The sequence below is a fragment of the Bubalus kerabau genome, chromosome 5 (genome assembly GCF_029407905.1).
Source record: "Bubalus kerabau isolate K-KA32 ecotype Philippines breed swamp buffalo chromosome 5, PCC_UOA_SB_1v2, whole genome shotgun sequence".
Lineage (NCBI taxonomy): Eukaryota > Metazoa > Chordata > Mammalia > Artiodactyla > Bovidae > Bubalus > Bubalus kerabau.
This window is the reverse complement of record NC_073628.1, coordinates 72,857,818-72,873,518: the sequence shown is the minus strand read 5'-3', so window position 1 is coordinate 72,873,518 and position 15,701 is coordinate 72,857,818. Positions and strand designations below refer to the sequence as shown.

The 15,701-nt window shown below is 40.1% G+C and overlaps 2 protein-coding genes across 11 annotated transcripts in view; one reads left to right on the top strand and one right to left on the bottom strand.

Annotated features, from left to right (window-relative positions):
* The window catches only part of USH2A (usherin), a 1,013,951-nt gene extending 1,009,428 nt beyond the window's left edge, over nt 1-4,523 (top strand). Inside the window, exons 74-75 of the mRNA XM_055581875.1 lie at nt 2,705-2,926; nt 4,346-4,523. Coding sequence (XP_055437850.1) covers nt 2,705-2,926; nt 4,346-4,435 — 312 coding nt within the window. The 3' untranslated portion in view covers nt 4,436-4,523. The remainder of the gene's footprint in view (nt 1-2,704; nt 2,927-4,345) is intronic.
* A 2,655-nt stretch (nt 4,524-7,178) lies between these two features.
* Nucleotides 7,179-15,701, bottom strand: part of KCTD3 (potassium channel tetramerization domain containing 3) — a 72,774-nt gene continuing 64,251 nt past the window's right edge. For 8 of the 10 annotated variants that reach the window (XM_055581879.1, XM_055581876.1, XM_055581885.1 and 5 more), the window contains 3 exons: nt 12,858-13,042; nt 12,639-12,777; nt 7,179-11,911 (listed from right to left, as the gene is read on the bottom strand). In XM_055581879.1, the coding sequence (XP_055437854.1) occupies nt 11,350-11,911; nt 12,639-12,777; nt 12,858-13,042 (886 nt within the window). In that variant the 3' untranslated portion in view covers nt 7,179-11,349. The remainder of the gene's footprint in view (nt 11,912-12,638; nt 12,778-12,857; nt 13,043-15,701) is intronic. The other 2 variants (XM_055581877.1, XM_055581878.1) reach the window with 2 other exon arrangements.

The window sequence follows — 15,701 nt, the reverse complement described above, 5'->3', positions numbered from 1 at the left end:
TCATCACTCTAAGAGGTGGGTCAGAAAAGATCTTCCTGTGCTTTATGTCAGCAAGTGCTTTTCCTGTTTTCCTTTATGGTGTCTGGTCTTACATTTAGGTCTTTAATCCATTTGAGTTTATTTTAGGGTATGGTCTTAGGAGAGTGTTCTTTTTTTTTTTTTAATTTTATTTTTAAATTTTACATAATTGTATTAGTTTTGCCAAATATCAAAATGAATCTGCCACAGGTATACATGTGTTCCCCATCCTGAACCCTCCTCCCTCCTCCCTCCCCATACCATCCCTCTGGGTCGTCCCAGTGCACCAGCCCCAAGCATGCAGTATCGTGCATCGAACCTGGACTGGCAACTCGTTTCATACATGGTATTTTACATGTTTCAATGCCCTTCTCCCAAATCTTCCCACCCTCTCCCTCTCCCACAGAGTCCACATCCTTTTACTTGAAGCTGTCCAGTTTTCCCAGCACCACTTATTGAAGAAACTCTTTTCTCCACTGTATATTCTTGCCTCCTTTGCCATAGACTAGGTGACCACAGGTGCCTGGGTGTTATTTCTGAACTTTCTATGCTGTTCCATTGATCTATATTTGTTTTTGTTTAGTGCCATACTCTTGATTACTGTAGTTCTGTAGTATAGTCTGAAGTCAGGGAGTCTGATTCCTCCAGCTTCATTTTTCTTTCTCAAGATTGCTTTGGCTATTCAGCATCTTTTGTATTTCTTTACAACCTGTAAACATTTTTGTTCTAATCCCGCCTTCACACATTTAGTGGGCCTCTTCTTCGCTCTGTGTTGTCGCTGCCTGTCAGGGGCAGGGCCTGCTCCTGAGTTGTTGGAGTAGAAGCCCTCAGTTCCACTGCTGAGCTTCAGTGAGAGGCAGCCAGAACTGGAGAGCTCCTGCTGGGAGAGGTGCTTTGGCTGGGGTATTCCCTCCCAGGAGCTGTCTACTGTGGGGTGCATCCTGTGGTGTCACCTGCACAGGCTCACAGAATGAACTGTTGGCAATACCCCTGGCACCGTCTCCACTGGGAATGCAGTCATTTGGTGTCCCTCAGGCGCTGTGGTTACAAGGCCACCAGCACAGATCCTTAGGTGCCTGAAGTCGGGACTGCAGTGGTCATGTACCTGGAGCCATCATAGGAGCTGTGGAAGCCCCCCAGCCCCACCTCTGCATGTACATGCCACAAAGCCCATAGCTGCCGAGGCCAGACTAGTGTCAGGTGTGGAAACACCTACTGTCCTGCTCCCAGATCCCTTAGAGGCAGCTTGATGAAAGAGGCTATTATGGCAGGCCACGCCCACCCCTTCACATGCCCTTTAGCAATGGCACTTTGCTGCTGGGGTGGGCCTGGGCTTTTTCTGCAATCACACTTTAGCCCCTTCAGGCTGTCTCTGTGTAGCCAACCTGTGCTGTCCCTGGGCCCGTCCTGAACCCCGAGTTTCAGCACCCAGCCCCTGCGTGTACAGGCAGGTGTGCATCTTCGGCCACGTAGTGCAGCAAGATAGCACCAATCCTCTGCTCATCTCTGTCTTCTGCCTGCTCCCACCATAACCAGAGCACCAGTCAGTATACTCTCTTCCAAGTCTCTGAAGCTCACTTTCTGTCCAGACTGACCTCATGGCCAGTGAAGGGGCTTCCCAGGGCGCAGGAACAGTTTGCTCTTCCACAGCTCCTTCCCTGGGGCCAGGTCCCATCCAGATTCCTTTTTCCCTTGGTTATATGGAGTTCTTTCTTGCACTTCTGGGTATCTGATATCTACAGCCATCATTCAGTAAGGTATCACGTGAGAATCCATCCACGTGTAGATGTATTTCTGATGCATTTGTGGGAGGAGGTGAGACCCAAAGTCCTTTTTATTCCCCCATCTTGATTCTTCTTGCCATAGAATTTGTTTTTAAATGTTCCACAGACTGATACTCCACTTTTGTTTTCAGTTTGACTCTGTGGCTGATGTGTCTGATGTGTCAAGCAATGTTACCCTAAAAAGTTACACTGTGCACTTGGAGGTACCTCTGTGTGCTACATAATGCATGGTCTCTGCATGGTGTGTCAACTGCATGATGATAAGCCAAACAGTTTGGTTAAATCAGCTCAATCAGAACCCTGATGTTTAGAGCAGCTACATTTCTTAATGGCACATTCTAGAACCTAATCCTAGAGTGCTTTTCTTTCTGATGTGTTTTGGGTCCTCTTTATTTTGGAGGCTTTGCAACAAGGGGAACAAGGTGGGATGAGAAAAGAGGGAGGGAGGAGTCAAGTTCTGTAGATAAATCTAGGAATTTTAAAGTGAAATACAGCTACTCACTTAGTGAGTGACCATGAGAAAATACTGCTCTTTCCTTTGGGGAAGGGAAGTTGTCAAGGAGGCTTTGTGCTGACCGCCATGAAGAGCTTACCGTGCTACCCCTCACCCTCACTCTACTGCTTTGCTATGCAGCAGCCCTGTCCACAGGGAAACACAGCCAGTGCCCCAGCCAGTACATGAGCTCTTGGAGGCACCAAGGACACCAGCTGTCTAATGAGACCATTAGCTTATTATCTCACTTTACCAGGAAGTTGTGAGCTATAGTATTCCTGATGTACTCAATTTTGTAGGATATGGGGACAGTGTTCCCTTCATTGACAATGTGTGACACATGATTTTCTATCTTGCTTAAAGCCCATTTTCTTTAGACCTTACTCACCAACAGCAACTTTCTCTTCAGGGCTTAGCCGATACCAAAATCCCCCGGTCTGGGACACCTGTGAGTATTAGGAGCCACCGAAGCCTGTCTGTTCTGCGCATCCCAAGTCAGAGTCACGGCAGTCAGACCTATTCCCAAGGCTCTCTCCACCGGAGTGTCAGCCAATTCATGGACATTCAAGACAAGAAGGTCTTGATCGACGACTCACTGTGGGAAACCATCGTGGGCCATGACAGCGGACTGGTGAGTCGTTCCCTAATCTGGAGCCTGTGTTAAACACAAGTATGTAGCAGGTGGCATGGCTTCCTGTGCCCCGAAGAGCAATCATCTCCAGATCGCTCACTCCATCCCTCTGCCCACTGACCCAATTATTTTGTAACGACATGTTTACCTGCCTGAGTAGTGGGGTAGAAACTGTCTTATTCTTTTGGCGCACAATAGAGGCTCAAAAAATACATTCATGTGTAAGTGAAGAGATGAACAGGTTCTACTTCATTAACTTGGGCAGGACATGACTGAAAACACTGGAACATGCCTAATTGAGACATGAAGTACAAGCTCCTATTTTACTAAAGGAAAAAAAAAAAAGATACGTAGTTTCCTTCTGGTTTATGGTTAGAGGAGAAAGAGAGTCTCTCAATAGGATCTATAGTTTCCTTTCAAAAAAACTCAGAAAATCATAAATGTAAGAGCATTGGTATGTATAAACCTCACATTTCATAATTTCAGCCCAGGGGATACAAAAAGTTAACCTCATCATTATCTAATACTTTTTTGAGTCCCTAGCTCTGGTTCTACATTTGACGACTCTCACTCACTATCTCCCCCACTAATTCTCACTTTTGCTTCACTGAAATGTTGATGATTTTCATAAAGACTTCCTTAACTAATGGCAAGAAATAAACTTTCATGGCTCCAGATTTCAGTCACACACACACACAAAATAAAATTGATAGTCCTTCTGGTTGGTTAGGATGATGATATATAATAAGGACTTTAAAATCATGGGCCTGTTTGAAGTTATGATGACTACTGAATTCTATGACTCCATTTCAGATGTGACGTTTCTATGTCAGGAATAATTATATTAGGTTGAAACAAAGAATTTGTTAATTGATCATTTTTGACATACAAAATGGCAATTTCATATAGTTCAATATATTACATTGAAGGCTAGATGCATGTGTGCTCTTACCCAAGGACACACATCTAATCGTAATTTTTTTTTGGAACTGGGAATCTTAAAAGCACTGATTACAGCACCCCCATTTTTCACTATTGTACTGACATTTTTGCTTACTTTTGACCATACTAGTAACTGGCAGTATGCAAAGCAATTCAGTGAAAGCTTTTTAAGATACCCATATGTGGCAAATTATCTGTTCCCTATAACATTATAATCAGTATTCCTAGCCCTATTCAATTAAAAAAAACCAAAAACCCACAGTAAGGAGATGGGACACAATGAAGCACAACGGCTTGCATTCTGGCTCTTCTGCTTAAATTCTGAACTGAATCATATGAAACCTCCCCACTTTCGGATGAGAAGACTGAGGCTTACACTGTGCCATGTCTTAACCTTTTAATGCTCAAAAGATATACATTTTGTGTAACACTGTTGCTAGCAAATATCCTAACCAGTGATGATTGGTGTCTTTTCAGTATGTGGATGAAGAGGACCTGATGAATGCCATCAAGGGTTTCAGCTCTGTGACTAAGGAACACACCACATTCACCGACACCCACCTGTGAAGGATGGAAACCTGCAAGACATAAGCTGGATGCAGGCCCCACACTCCATCCCCATGGGTTATCAGATATCATAAATGCTAAAAAGCCATTGTTTGTTATGCTATAATCCTTTAGAGATGAGTGTTTTTGAAATTATTTCTCCCTAATCGAGGTCTAAGTTGTTTTTCTGGCAGTCTAAAATGAGGGGTTTCTGAAATTTTATGTCCAAGTGAAAATGCTTGTTTTGCTCTCCTCATTTTGAGGACACTAAGCACGTAACTGTCACTTGGCTATGTTGGCAGTGACACCGCTATTTAAATGAATAATCAGTGGCGATTTCAGGTTGGCCCACAGTTGCTACAGGTAAGTTACTAATTTAAAAGCTAAGGGGGTCTCCTGAGAGGATGTCACTGCTGCTGCTTTGCGCAGCAGAGCACTGCTTCTGCTCTCAGCCCCACGTTCATGGAAGTTGAAACAAACCTGTGAGGAACCATTCTAGTAACAGCTGCAAAATCAAATCCCAATGTCAGATCAAGCCGAAACACTCAGAGAAAAACAAACTCTGCATTGAGGCTACACATTTGACTGTGTAGGTTTCTATTTGATTATGATGTTTAGGGGTAAGTATTTACCAAACCACATACACTTATAAATGTCTGTTCCTACATGTATGAATCTTCTAAAAATCTAAGGAACAAGCAGCTAACTTATATATTTCAAAGAGAAAAATGAACTGTTTTGATATTTTACATAGTTTTGAAACTCCAGTCATTACTTTTTATAGAATTCTGTCAATTCACTGAATACCCAGGAATACCTTCACCTTGGCACATTCTATATGGAAACTACTGTTTTATTTGCATTTTTAACTAGCCTACGTGGAATTAAAGAAAAAAATTTATGTGTTCCTTCCAGCTTTGAAAATTTTTTAAATAACACATATATAAATATAGAAATATACATGTTTAATATATCTGTCCTATATTCCTTCATTTCAGAGAACTACTAGAATCATTAAGAAGAGAAATGGGTACTTTAACTGTTAAAGTGACTAATGACCAATTTCCATGAGTCAAAAAGTTTTTGTTATATACTTTATTTGGATTAGAAAGTTATTGGTAAGTCCTACCTCAAGAAACATTTTCCTCCCCAAGTAAACATAAAATGAAAAGTATTTAAGTTTATTCTTCACAGAAAACAATGTAAGAAAACCTCTTCTTCATTTTTAGAGGTCTTAATGATTCTGGGAAATTTACTTTTGAGTCTGTATATCTCAAACACAATTGTTGGACATATTTTGTGAATTACATTCAGAGATAAGTAGATTTCCCCAAAGCTGAGCTGGCAAAACTTGGAGCACAAGGAATAACTTTGCTTATTCTGCTTGAAAATGAGGAATCACACTAACTGTCCAGCAGTCAAAGAAAGACCATGGACTTTGAGGGCACTGAGACTTTATCCAAATTTGCGGAAGAGCAGCTCCTCAGAATGACCAACTCCTGGACAAGCCTTGCCAACAGTAAGTGTCAAAAGCGCAGACCAGTGTTAAGCCCAAGTTCTGCCCCCTCGTTAGAACTGCTACAAACAAATCCATGAATTCATTAGCTGACTCGTTCCATGAATTCATTAGCTGACTCGTTCACGTTTTGATCCCCTGGCTCACAGTGGACAGAGCCTGCATGGCTTCCACCCACACCACCCCCGCAACACTCTGAACATGACTTGTATCGATTTCAGAGAAGCACGCGATGTTGTCTTCCTGCTTTAGGTGGTACCTGGTGCCAAGCCTCCACTCAACAGTCAGACTCACCCCTAGATATTCTGATTCAGCTGGTCTGGGGTGGCGCTGAGGTGTCAGTACTTCTAAAAGCCTCCACATGTTCCTAATGTGGAGACCCGGTTTTGTGAAGAACCTGAAAGAACATATGCTGTGCACTGGGACTCCGGTCCTCACCCACTTCTCCTTTGCAGAGGCGACAGCAGACAGCTCTCTGTAAACCTCCTGGCTCTGGTCCCATCACATACTCAGCTTCAGTTTCAAGATCTGCTGTATGGTGTCTAACAGTAACTGATGAGAGCGCACAGCTATGCTTGTGTAAGCTCAACTAAGAACTGCACTTACCGATGATCTATTGTCATTGCTACCTGAATGTGAGATCTGTATTGGTACCTTATGCTGACCTAAAAATCATCTTGGCATCAATATAATTCAACCTGAACAATCTGTAAATAAAACATAGTCCAGGTGGAATAATTCAGTGAGTAGGAGCTTAATTATGTCACACATGAATAGTAGTTTATTTCCAATGCACAGATATCATGTAAATTAATCGAAAGGTGGTTTGCTTAATAAATATTTAACTGTGAACCAAGTTGGATTTAATATATTTATGAAAAAATACTCTTAACAGCTCTGGGTTGTATTTACAGTTTACACATAATGATAAAGGTGAGCCCATTTAAGAAAACAGGATATTCTGAATAATCGATGTACATTAGAATCAATGTAACACATTTTGTAAGACGTGAGTCCCAACCAGCAGAGATACATATTTAGCAGATAACCTCAGGTGGCTCTGATATGTAAGCCTGGATGAGAAAGCCAGGAAAAGACCACAGGCTGCAGAGACAGACGTGGGTTCATGAGGTGGCTCAGTAGCTAAGGAGCTTTGTGGTGAAGCTATTGATCCTCAGAGGGCCTTGGTAATCTCATCTTAAAGAGGATAACAATACTTATCCAGTTGACATGAAAATACTTATTTCATAATTACTGGGAAAACTTGACACCATGAGAATTATAATTCTGTTGTTTTTCATCTGTCACACAAAGTATATACATAGATTCATTTTTTTCCTCCACAGTTTGTGTGTTTTGCAGTTTTTTTCTTGTAGCTGATTTCTAATCTCATAGCACTGAGGCTGGGAAAGATACTTGATTACAATTTCAGTTTTATTAAATTTACCGAGGCTTGATTTGTGATCCAAGATGTAATCTATCGTGGACAATGTTTTGTGTGCACTTGAGAAGAAAGTGTATTCTCCTGCTTTCGGATGGAATGTCCTATAAATATCAATTAAGCCTATCTAAGCTATTGTGTCGTTTAAGGCCTGTTTCCTTACTAATTTTCTGTCTGGATGGACCATCTGCCCATTTAGGTAAGTGGAGTGTTCAAGCCCCCCAGGATTACTGTGTTACTGTCCATTTCTCCTTTTTTGTCTGTTAATATTTGCTCTGTATTTTGAGTTTGCCTTTACCAGTGAGCTTTCCCAGGGGTAATTTTGTTTCTAGTGTTTTGGGCTTTTCCACTTCCTTTGGCTTTTGCTGTAAAGCTGGTTGATGGTACTGAATTCTTAGCTTTTTGCTTGTGTATAAAGCCTTCTATTTCTCTGTCAAATCTGAACAAGAGCCTTGCTAGGTAGAGTATTCTTGGTTGTAGGATTCTCGCTTTCATCACTTTAAATATATCATGCCTTCTGGATTGTAGTTTCTGCTGAAAAATCAGCTGACAGTCTTAGGGGATTCCCATGTATGTTATTTGTTGCTCTTCCCCTTGTTGCTTTTAATATTTTCGTCTTTTTTTTTGGTCAGTCTGACTACTGTGTGTCTCAGCGTGTTCCTCCTTGGGCTTATCCTGTATGGGACTGTCTATGCTGGGTGACTATTTCCTTTCCCATGTTTCAGCTGTTACCACTTCAAATATTTTCTCAGGCCCTTTCTCTCCCTCTTTTCCTTCTGTGACCCACCTATAATGCAAATATTGGTGCATTTAACGTTATCCCAGGGGTTTCTTCCATTCTTTGTCTCACTTATTCTGCTATTGATTCCTTCTAGTGTATGTTTCAATTATAGTTCATCTGTTTGCACTTTAGATCTTCTAGCTCATTAAAATTTTTCTGTCTTTATTCTTTCTCCAGGTTCTTGGATCCTCTCTAGGGTGATTACTCTGCGCTCTTTCACAGATAGGTTGGCTATCTCCACTTCACTTAGCTATTCTATGGGGGTTTTATCTTGTTCCTTTGGGACATATTCCTCTGCTCATTGTTTACATTTCTGTTTGTATTTTTATGTGTGTAGGAGCTTAGTTAGTTATGCTTCTCCATCTTAGAGAAGGGGCCCTCTGTAGGGGATGTCCTTTGTGTCCCAGCAGAGGATCAGGAACCAGTTGGTCCTAGCGTAGACTCTGATCTGTGTTATAAACTCAGTTCTGCAGAACCGTACTTTCCTTGCTTCTGGCATCTGCTCCCTGGTGGGTGAGGCTCTGTGTAGGTTTTCTGGGTGGGAGGGGCTCGTGCCTCCTTACTGGTGTGTGCAGCAGGGTCTTGGCCCTTTGGTGGGCCAAGCTCTGTCAAGGGATGTGTCTAGGGGCGGCTGGGAGTCAAGAAGTCTAGGCAGCCTGTCTGCTGATGGACAGGGCCATTTCCTACCCCTCTGGTTGTCTGGCCTGAGGCGTCCAGCATTGGAGCTTATAGGCTGTTGGGTGGGGTCTCAGTGCTAAGGACTCAAAATGTCTGATGACTCCACCCAGCGTTCACATAGGTCCCCACTGTATCAGCCACCGGCTTTTACGATGGCAGAGAGCCACAGCCGCCCCCACCTCCCAAGGAGGAGACCCTCCAAGACCAGGAAGTAGGTCTGGCCCAGGTTTGTGTGGAGTCTCAGCTTTCGCCCTGAGCACCTGTGTGTGTCCTCCGAGGGTGGAGGCGGTTCCCCCCATCCTGGGGGGCTCCTGCAGTTAAGCCCTGCTGGCCTGCAAACTCCAATGCTCTGGAGGCTCCTCCTCCCAAAGAAAGACTGACCCCTGCGCTGGGGAGCCTGGCATGGGCCTCAGCTTCCACTCCTGTGGGCGAAGTTCTGTGATTGATTTAATTATTCTCCAGTCTGAGGGTTGTCCAGCTGGTGGTACGGGATCTGATTACACCGTGAGTGCACCTGTCCTTTCGCCTCTTGATTTCGTCTTCATGCCTCTGGATGTAGACTACTTTTTGGTGTGCTCAAGAGAGGAGACTGAGGAGTGCTACTCCAGCACCTTGGCTGAAAAATCTTTGTTCATGGTTCTGGAGGCTGTGAGCCTGGCATCAAGGTGCCATGGAGGTTGGTTTCTGGTGAGCACTCTCTTGTAGATGGCTGTCTGTCTTCCTTCGAGTCCTCATGTGGCCTTTTTTCTGAAATCTTATTCTTCCGTACACAATGGACAGTGTTCCTGTTCTCCTAAGAAGTGAGAGAAGTTCACACGGTGCGGGTGGTTCTGGAGGTTTTTCCCCCCTTTTTGGACTCAAAAACCCTAATAAGGAAACTATCCCTGCTAGGCCTAAGATTTTTCATTATAATCTGCTGAAGTTTACAAAGTTACGTGCCAGAATAGAATCAAATTTCTGCTGTACCATCAAGGTGCAAGCTCTACAGGAAAGAAAAACAATCTGTAATGCAAATATTGATAGAATAACTAGAGTGAGTTGCCACTGTAGTTGTTTTTTGTTTTTCAGAATTACACTAAAATCCCATAAAGAGCCCTTTTACTCTTGGAAAAGACTGGGTAAATATTTAATTTTTAGTTTTCTTACTTGCCCACCCAACTTTTTACATGAGTATAATAATGAGAAAAAGGGTTTAGGAGATAAATACAATCCTTGGTAATACTGAAATTATGCTTTGTGTAACCTTTTCCCTGACAATACAAGTTAAGTTTTCATACATATAAGATCCTCCCTCTTTCCTTTATTATGGGAGGAAGCAAAGCATGAACAAAACCTAAGTACACTTTAAACAGGATTACTATTCCTTAAATAACTGAAAACATCTAGTTTTAATCATTTTTATTTGCCTTACTTGACAAATAAATATAAGAAAGTGTCTATGAAACCACTGGCAATATAATAAACTTTAAAGAATTTATTTTGACTTGACCCACTTATATTTCTCAGAATGGGAATATATACATTATTCATCAATAAATGCTTAATGCTTTAAATTTACAATTACCTTACTTGCAGAAATTTGGAAATCAATTAAATCAAAGTACAAAAGATTTTTTTTGTTCTTATATTTAAAATAAAATTTCTATAGCAGCCAAAACCTTTAACCAAAAATTCAGAAGTGCAGTCTCTTAAGTTTAACAAAATGGCCACATTCTAATTTAATTATCTTCATTATTAACACAAGAAAAAAATATGGTGGCTCCTCAAACAAGGCAAATTAGTAATTGGTAGTTTTCTTTTCTGGACACTCAAAACTGTCTTTATTTCATCTGTTCAAACAGTTGCTCCAACTTTAAAGGAAGTTTAAATGGATTTTTGACATTTAATATTGGTGATGCTTGCCAAGACTTAAGTACTCCAACAATGAGAATCAGAAAATGACCACAATTAAAATTATCCTAAAGGACTTAGTACTACACAGAGCAATCTGGTATTCAATAGTGTTTTTGAATTACATATTTTTCCACAAACATAGCACCTCATTAAATACCTGGTAAACCACTCTGCAGTCACAGTAAGGGTTGGGAGATTAAGTTCCAAAGAGAATTATGGAATTCGTTAAACAGAACATTGCAAGACAAAGCTCAGGCAAAATCAGCATAAGGAATGCAGTCTGTTGATTCTCACACTCTAAGGGGATGGTCATCTATAATGGGCACCATCTTATTGAGACATGGTATTAATACTATGCTTCCAAAATCCAGAGTAGATAAACATGGAAATGGACTCCTTCTTTACAAATGATCTATTAAATGTGCCTGTAAAACTAAAAAAATTTTCCAAAAGATCAGATGAGATATGGTTATTTTATCTCTTTAACCCAGGTAATTCTGTCAAAAAGATGATACTAAATGAAGTCCAATCTTAATGTGTAAAGTTTTGGTGTAAAAGCTAATTGAAATCCAGTAGAGTTTAACTCTCTTCTGAATAACAAAACTACTACTCACTTTGCTGAGTTGTCACAAGCTGTACTCTTGACCTGAAGAATCACTTTTCTTGTGCCGAGGAGAGGGCGCAGTCTTTGTAGGAGACGGGGATGCAGTACCAGGTGAGTCAGTTCCTCCATCAGACGTACTTGGTGAAGATGCCAAGTGAGGGACTTTCTTTCTTCCCAGGAATCCTCCTCCTTCAAACCCTCCTTTCTTCCGTGACTCCACTTTATTTTCATTTTCATCTTCTGATGACCTTTTCTTGGATTCCAGAAAACCTTCGGCTAGTCTATGAACTTCCACTACACTATCTGATTCTCTCAAGCTTTTAACTTCTGTTCCAGGAGACTTCCTCTCAGACACATTACATTCCCCCGCTGCCCTCTTAACTTCAGCTTGTATTGGACCCAAGTTACCATTTTCAGGGACAGCTCTTTCTATATTTCTGTTCAAGTTCACAGTCTGGAAGTCCCTATAACTGTGAAAGCTCTCAGTCCTCCTTGCTCTTGCTAACAAAGGACTTTCTCTGTAAGGCCTAATGGAACCATAAGTAGCTGCTTCGTGGATGGTTTCATGGTGCTGGAGCTGAAGACTGAAATACAAAAGTCACATGTCTTCTTGGGAATTTTCAGGGGCACATCTAATTAATTAAACTACCAGTTAAAATGTAAATATATATAAAGAATATTATACATAAAAATGTATCTTAGCATGCTATATAAAAATATATCTTAAGCACTCTATATACTATGTGTATAAAATTAACAGTGCAAATAATACCATACATATATTCACAATGAAGATAGATTCCTGAATAGCTGAAAAAAGCTAGGGGAAAAACACCTTTAAAATCAATGTGGAACTAATATAGTTTCAGTATGTGGCCCTTAGTTCACATTTTGGAATATTTCAAAAATATGCTTAACTAAAAGCATACATGTCATTGTATTAAAACTACATACTGTTTAAAGGTGTAATTTTGGTTAATATGTCCCTGAGACAATAGGAACACAAGTTCCACATAGCATCTAAGGGGACATGTGATTTTTCTAATTTCCTTTGAATGAATTCTTGATCATGTTAACAGACATCTAAATTGGCAGTAATTCACAAATAAGTCAAAGGGCAAAAGATGTTTTCCTATGAAAGGAAACATGCATGTAGACGAGAAATTTAGTAAAAAAAAATTTTTTAAAAATTGAATAGTGACAAAGTATGAATTTAAAATGTACTTTGAAAAATTTGGCTTTAAAAGGTTATGTAATTACAGTATTTTAGCCAATTTTCCAAAAAGCAATCAATTCAGTGCATGAACCTACCTAGAACTTGATTCGCGAAGACGGCTATGCTGAACCACAGAAGTTGCTGGACTGATATTAGGAGTGGCGCAGCGAGACGTGCTCAGGTCACACTGATCCAGTAATTTGAGTAGTTCTTCTTCAGTTGGACCACCTACATCTTAGGAAAACATACACCACTGTAATCATTTGCATCAAAAGCCTACCCTGTTGACGAACACTGTTCCTTAAGGAACATACCCTTATCCTCACTTTTGTTGACCATATCCATGGCAGTGGTCAGGTCCCACATCTGAATGCTGCCGTTGGTGTGGCCTGTGAACAAGTACCGCCTTGGCCTGGAGCCCATCCTGCTAGAACCTTCACATTCTCTTACTGTAAATGAGGATATTGTAGTACAGTCAACAGCTTGGATTTCGCAGATTCTGCAAAACATATTGTGCAGTTGTTAACTATAGTTCAGACTTTTGAAATTAATTGCCTCTTTGCAAAGTTATAGTCAAATATTCCACATATATAAAACAGATTTAAAAGGATCAAAGAAAGTCCGTAAAATTCAAGGCTTGTTTCTTTGAACCTAGAGAAAAGGCTCTTATAAAACAATGTATTAAGTAACTGAAATAAGACAAATAAATCAATCTTAAAAGAAAATTTAAAAGAGCCTTGATGAGAATTAAGCAATTATTCAAAAGGAAGTTACTAAACTAAAAAGGCATAAAGAAAGCAAGCAGGCATGATACTAGAAAAAAAAAATCTTGAAATCATTTAACATTTCTGTGAAAATTTTAAAAATCTAAAACCAGAAATGTACAGCTATATGGAGATGTCTAAACAGTATCCTCCAATAAATTAATATTGTTAGTTATTAAAATGGTTTGAAGTTATTTTCATTGATTTTTTCCCATAAAAGATAAATAGTAATCCACATTTGACAAATGAGAAGACCAATAAATAATGTCAGTAAATGATGTGCGAAAGTCACAGAAAGGTTAACAAAATTGTACTTGATTGAAATATTTATCCCAGCCCACTTTAAAAAAAAGAAAAAAAGATTAAGAACAATTAATGCCAGGCAAATGCAAGGTCAAAAAATGAAGAGGAAACACAATTCATATTAGTAAGAGAGACACAGGCACAGAATATGAAGCTTAGTTGAGCTTCCCAGCAGGCAGGGAAATGGAGAGGGAGGGGGAGAGTTGATTCCTGCAGTGCCCACATAGAGTGATAGAAGCTATCCCAGTCTCATTCCCAACCTCAAGGGAAAAGCTTGTAACATTTTACAGCTGAGTGTGACGTTTGTATAATTACTTTTGCAGATATTATTCATCAGGTTAAAGAATGTGCCTTTATTAAGTGCTAGGATTCTTTTTTTTTTAATCAAATGGCTGCTAACTATTGAATTTTTTTTCTGTTTATCAAGATGATCATTTTTCAATATTACGTATGAACTGACAAAATATTTTTTAAAACCTTGATTCCTGTTTAGAACAACTACAGTCAGCTCTCCGTGATGTGGAACCCACACAGACAGAGGGCTGAGTGCACTGTATCATTTTATATATGGGACCTGAGTATGGTGGGATTTTGGTATCTGCCTGCAGGGGGAGGTTCTGGACACAGAGGGCCCACTGTCAACAGAATTAAGAAAACAGGGACAGTCACGTGCAGTCAGTGAACTGCACACAGCATGTGCAGCAGGACAGTCACGTGCAGTCAGCGCACACCTTCACACCATGCACAAAAATACACTCAAATGGCTTAAAGACTTAATGTAAAATACACGATACCATAAAACTAGAAGAGAACGCAGGCCAAACCTACTGACAAATTGTACAAACATCTAATAAAATGTTTTTTGATGTCAGTTGCCCAAGACAATAGAAATAAAAACAAACAAACTGGATCTAATCAAACTCACAAGCCTTTGTACAGCAAAAGAAACCATAAACAAAATGAAAACAAAACCTACAGACTGAGAAAAAATATTTGCAAGTGATTTGACCCACAAGGGCTTAATTTCCAGAATATACAAACAGCTCATAAAACTAAAAAAAACCAACCCAATCAAAAGCAGGAATACGTAAATAGACATTTCTCCAAAGACATACAGATGGCCAACAGGCATGTGGAAAGATGCTCATTATTGCTGCTTATTAGAGAAATGCAAATCAAAACTACAATGAGGTACCAGCTCACACAGGTTAGAATCGCCATCATTAAAAATATCTACAAATAACAAAATGCTGGAGAGGATGTGCAGAAACGAGAACCTTCATGCACTGTTGGCAGGAATGTAAACTGGTAAAGCCAGTATGGAGAACAGTATGGAGGTTCCTTAAACTACAACAAGAGTTGCCATAGGATCCAGCAATCCCACTCCTGGGCATATATATCCAGACAAAACTATAATTCAAAAAGATACATGCACCCCTACATACACAGCCACACTGTTTACAATAGTCAACACATGGAAATAACCTAAATATCCAGTGACAGATCGATGGATAAACAAGATAATGTAGTTACACGCAATGAACTATTACTCAGCCTTAAAAAAGAATGAAATGATGTCTTTTGCAGCAACAGGGATAGACCTAGAGATTATCATACTAAGAAGTCAGAGAAAAACAAATACCACATGATATCACTTATGTGTAGAAATCTAAAATATGACACAAATGAACTTATTTATGAAATAGAAACAGACTCGCAGACAGACAATAGACTTGTGGCTACCAAGGGAGAGGATGGATGGATGGTTAGTTTGACCTTAGTAGACGCAAACTGTGTTTATTAGTCGCTCAGTGGTGTCTGACTCTTTGCGACCCCATGGACTGTAGTCCACCAGGCTCCTCTGTCCATGAGATTTTCTAGGCAAGAATAGTGGAGTGGGGTGCCATTAACTACAGGGAACTATATACAAAATCCTGTGACAAACCATAGTGGTAAAGAATATGAAAAAGCTGTGTGTGTGTGTATGTATAAAAAACAGTCACTTTGCTGTAGAATAGAAATAAATACAACAGTGTAAAGCAATCGTATTTCAAAAAAATAAAAATTTTAAAAAGTACAGAAAGCCTAAAT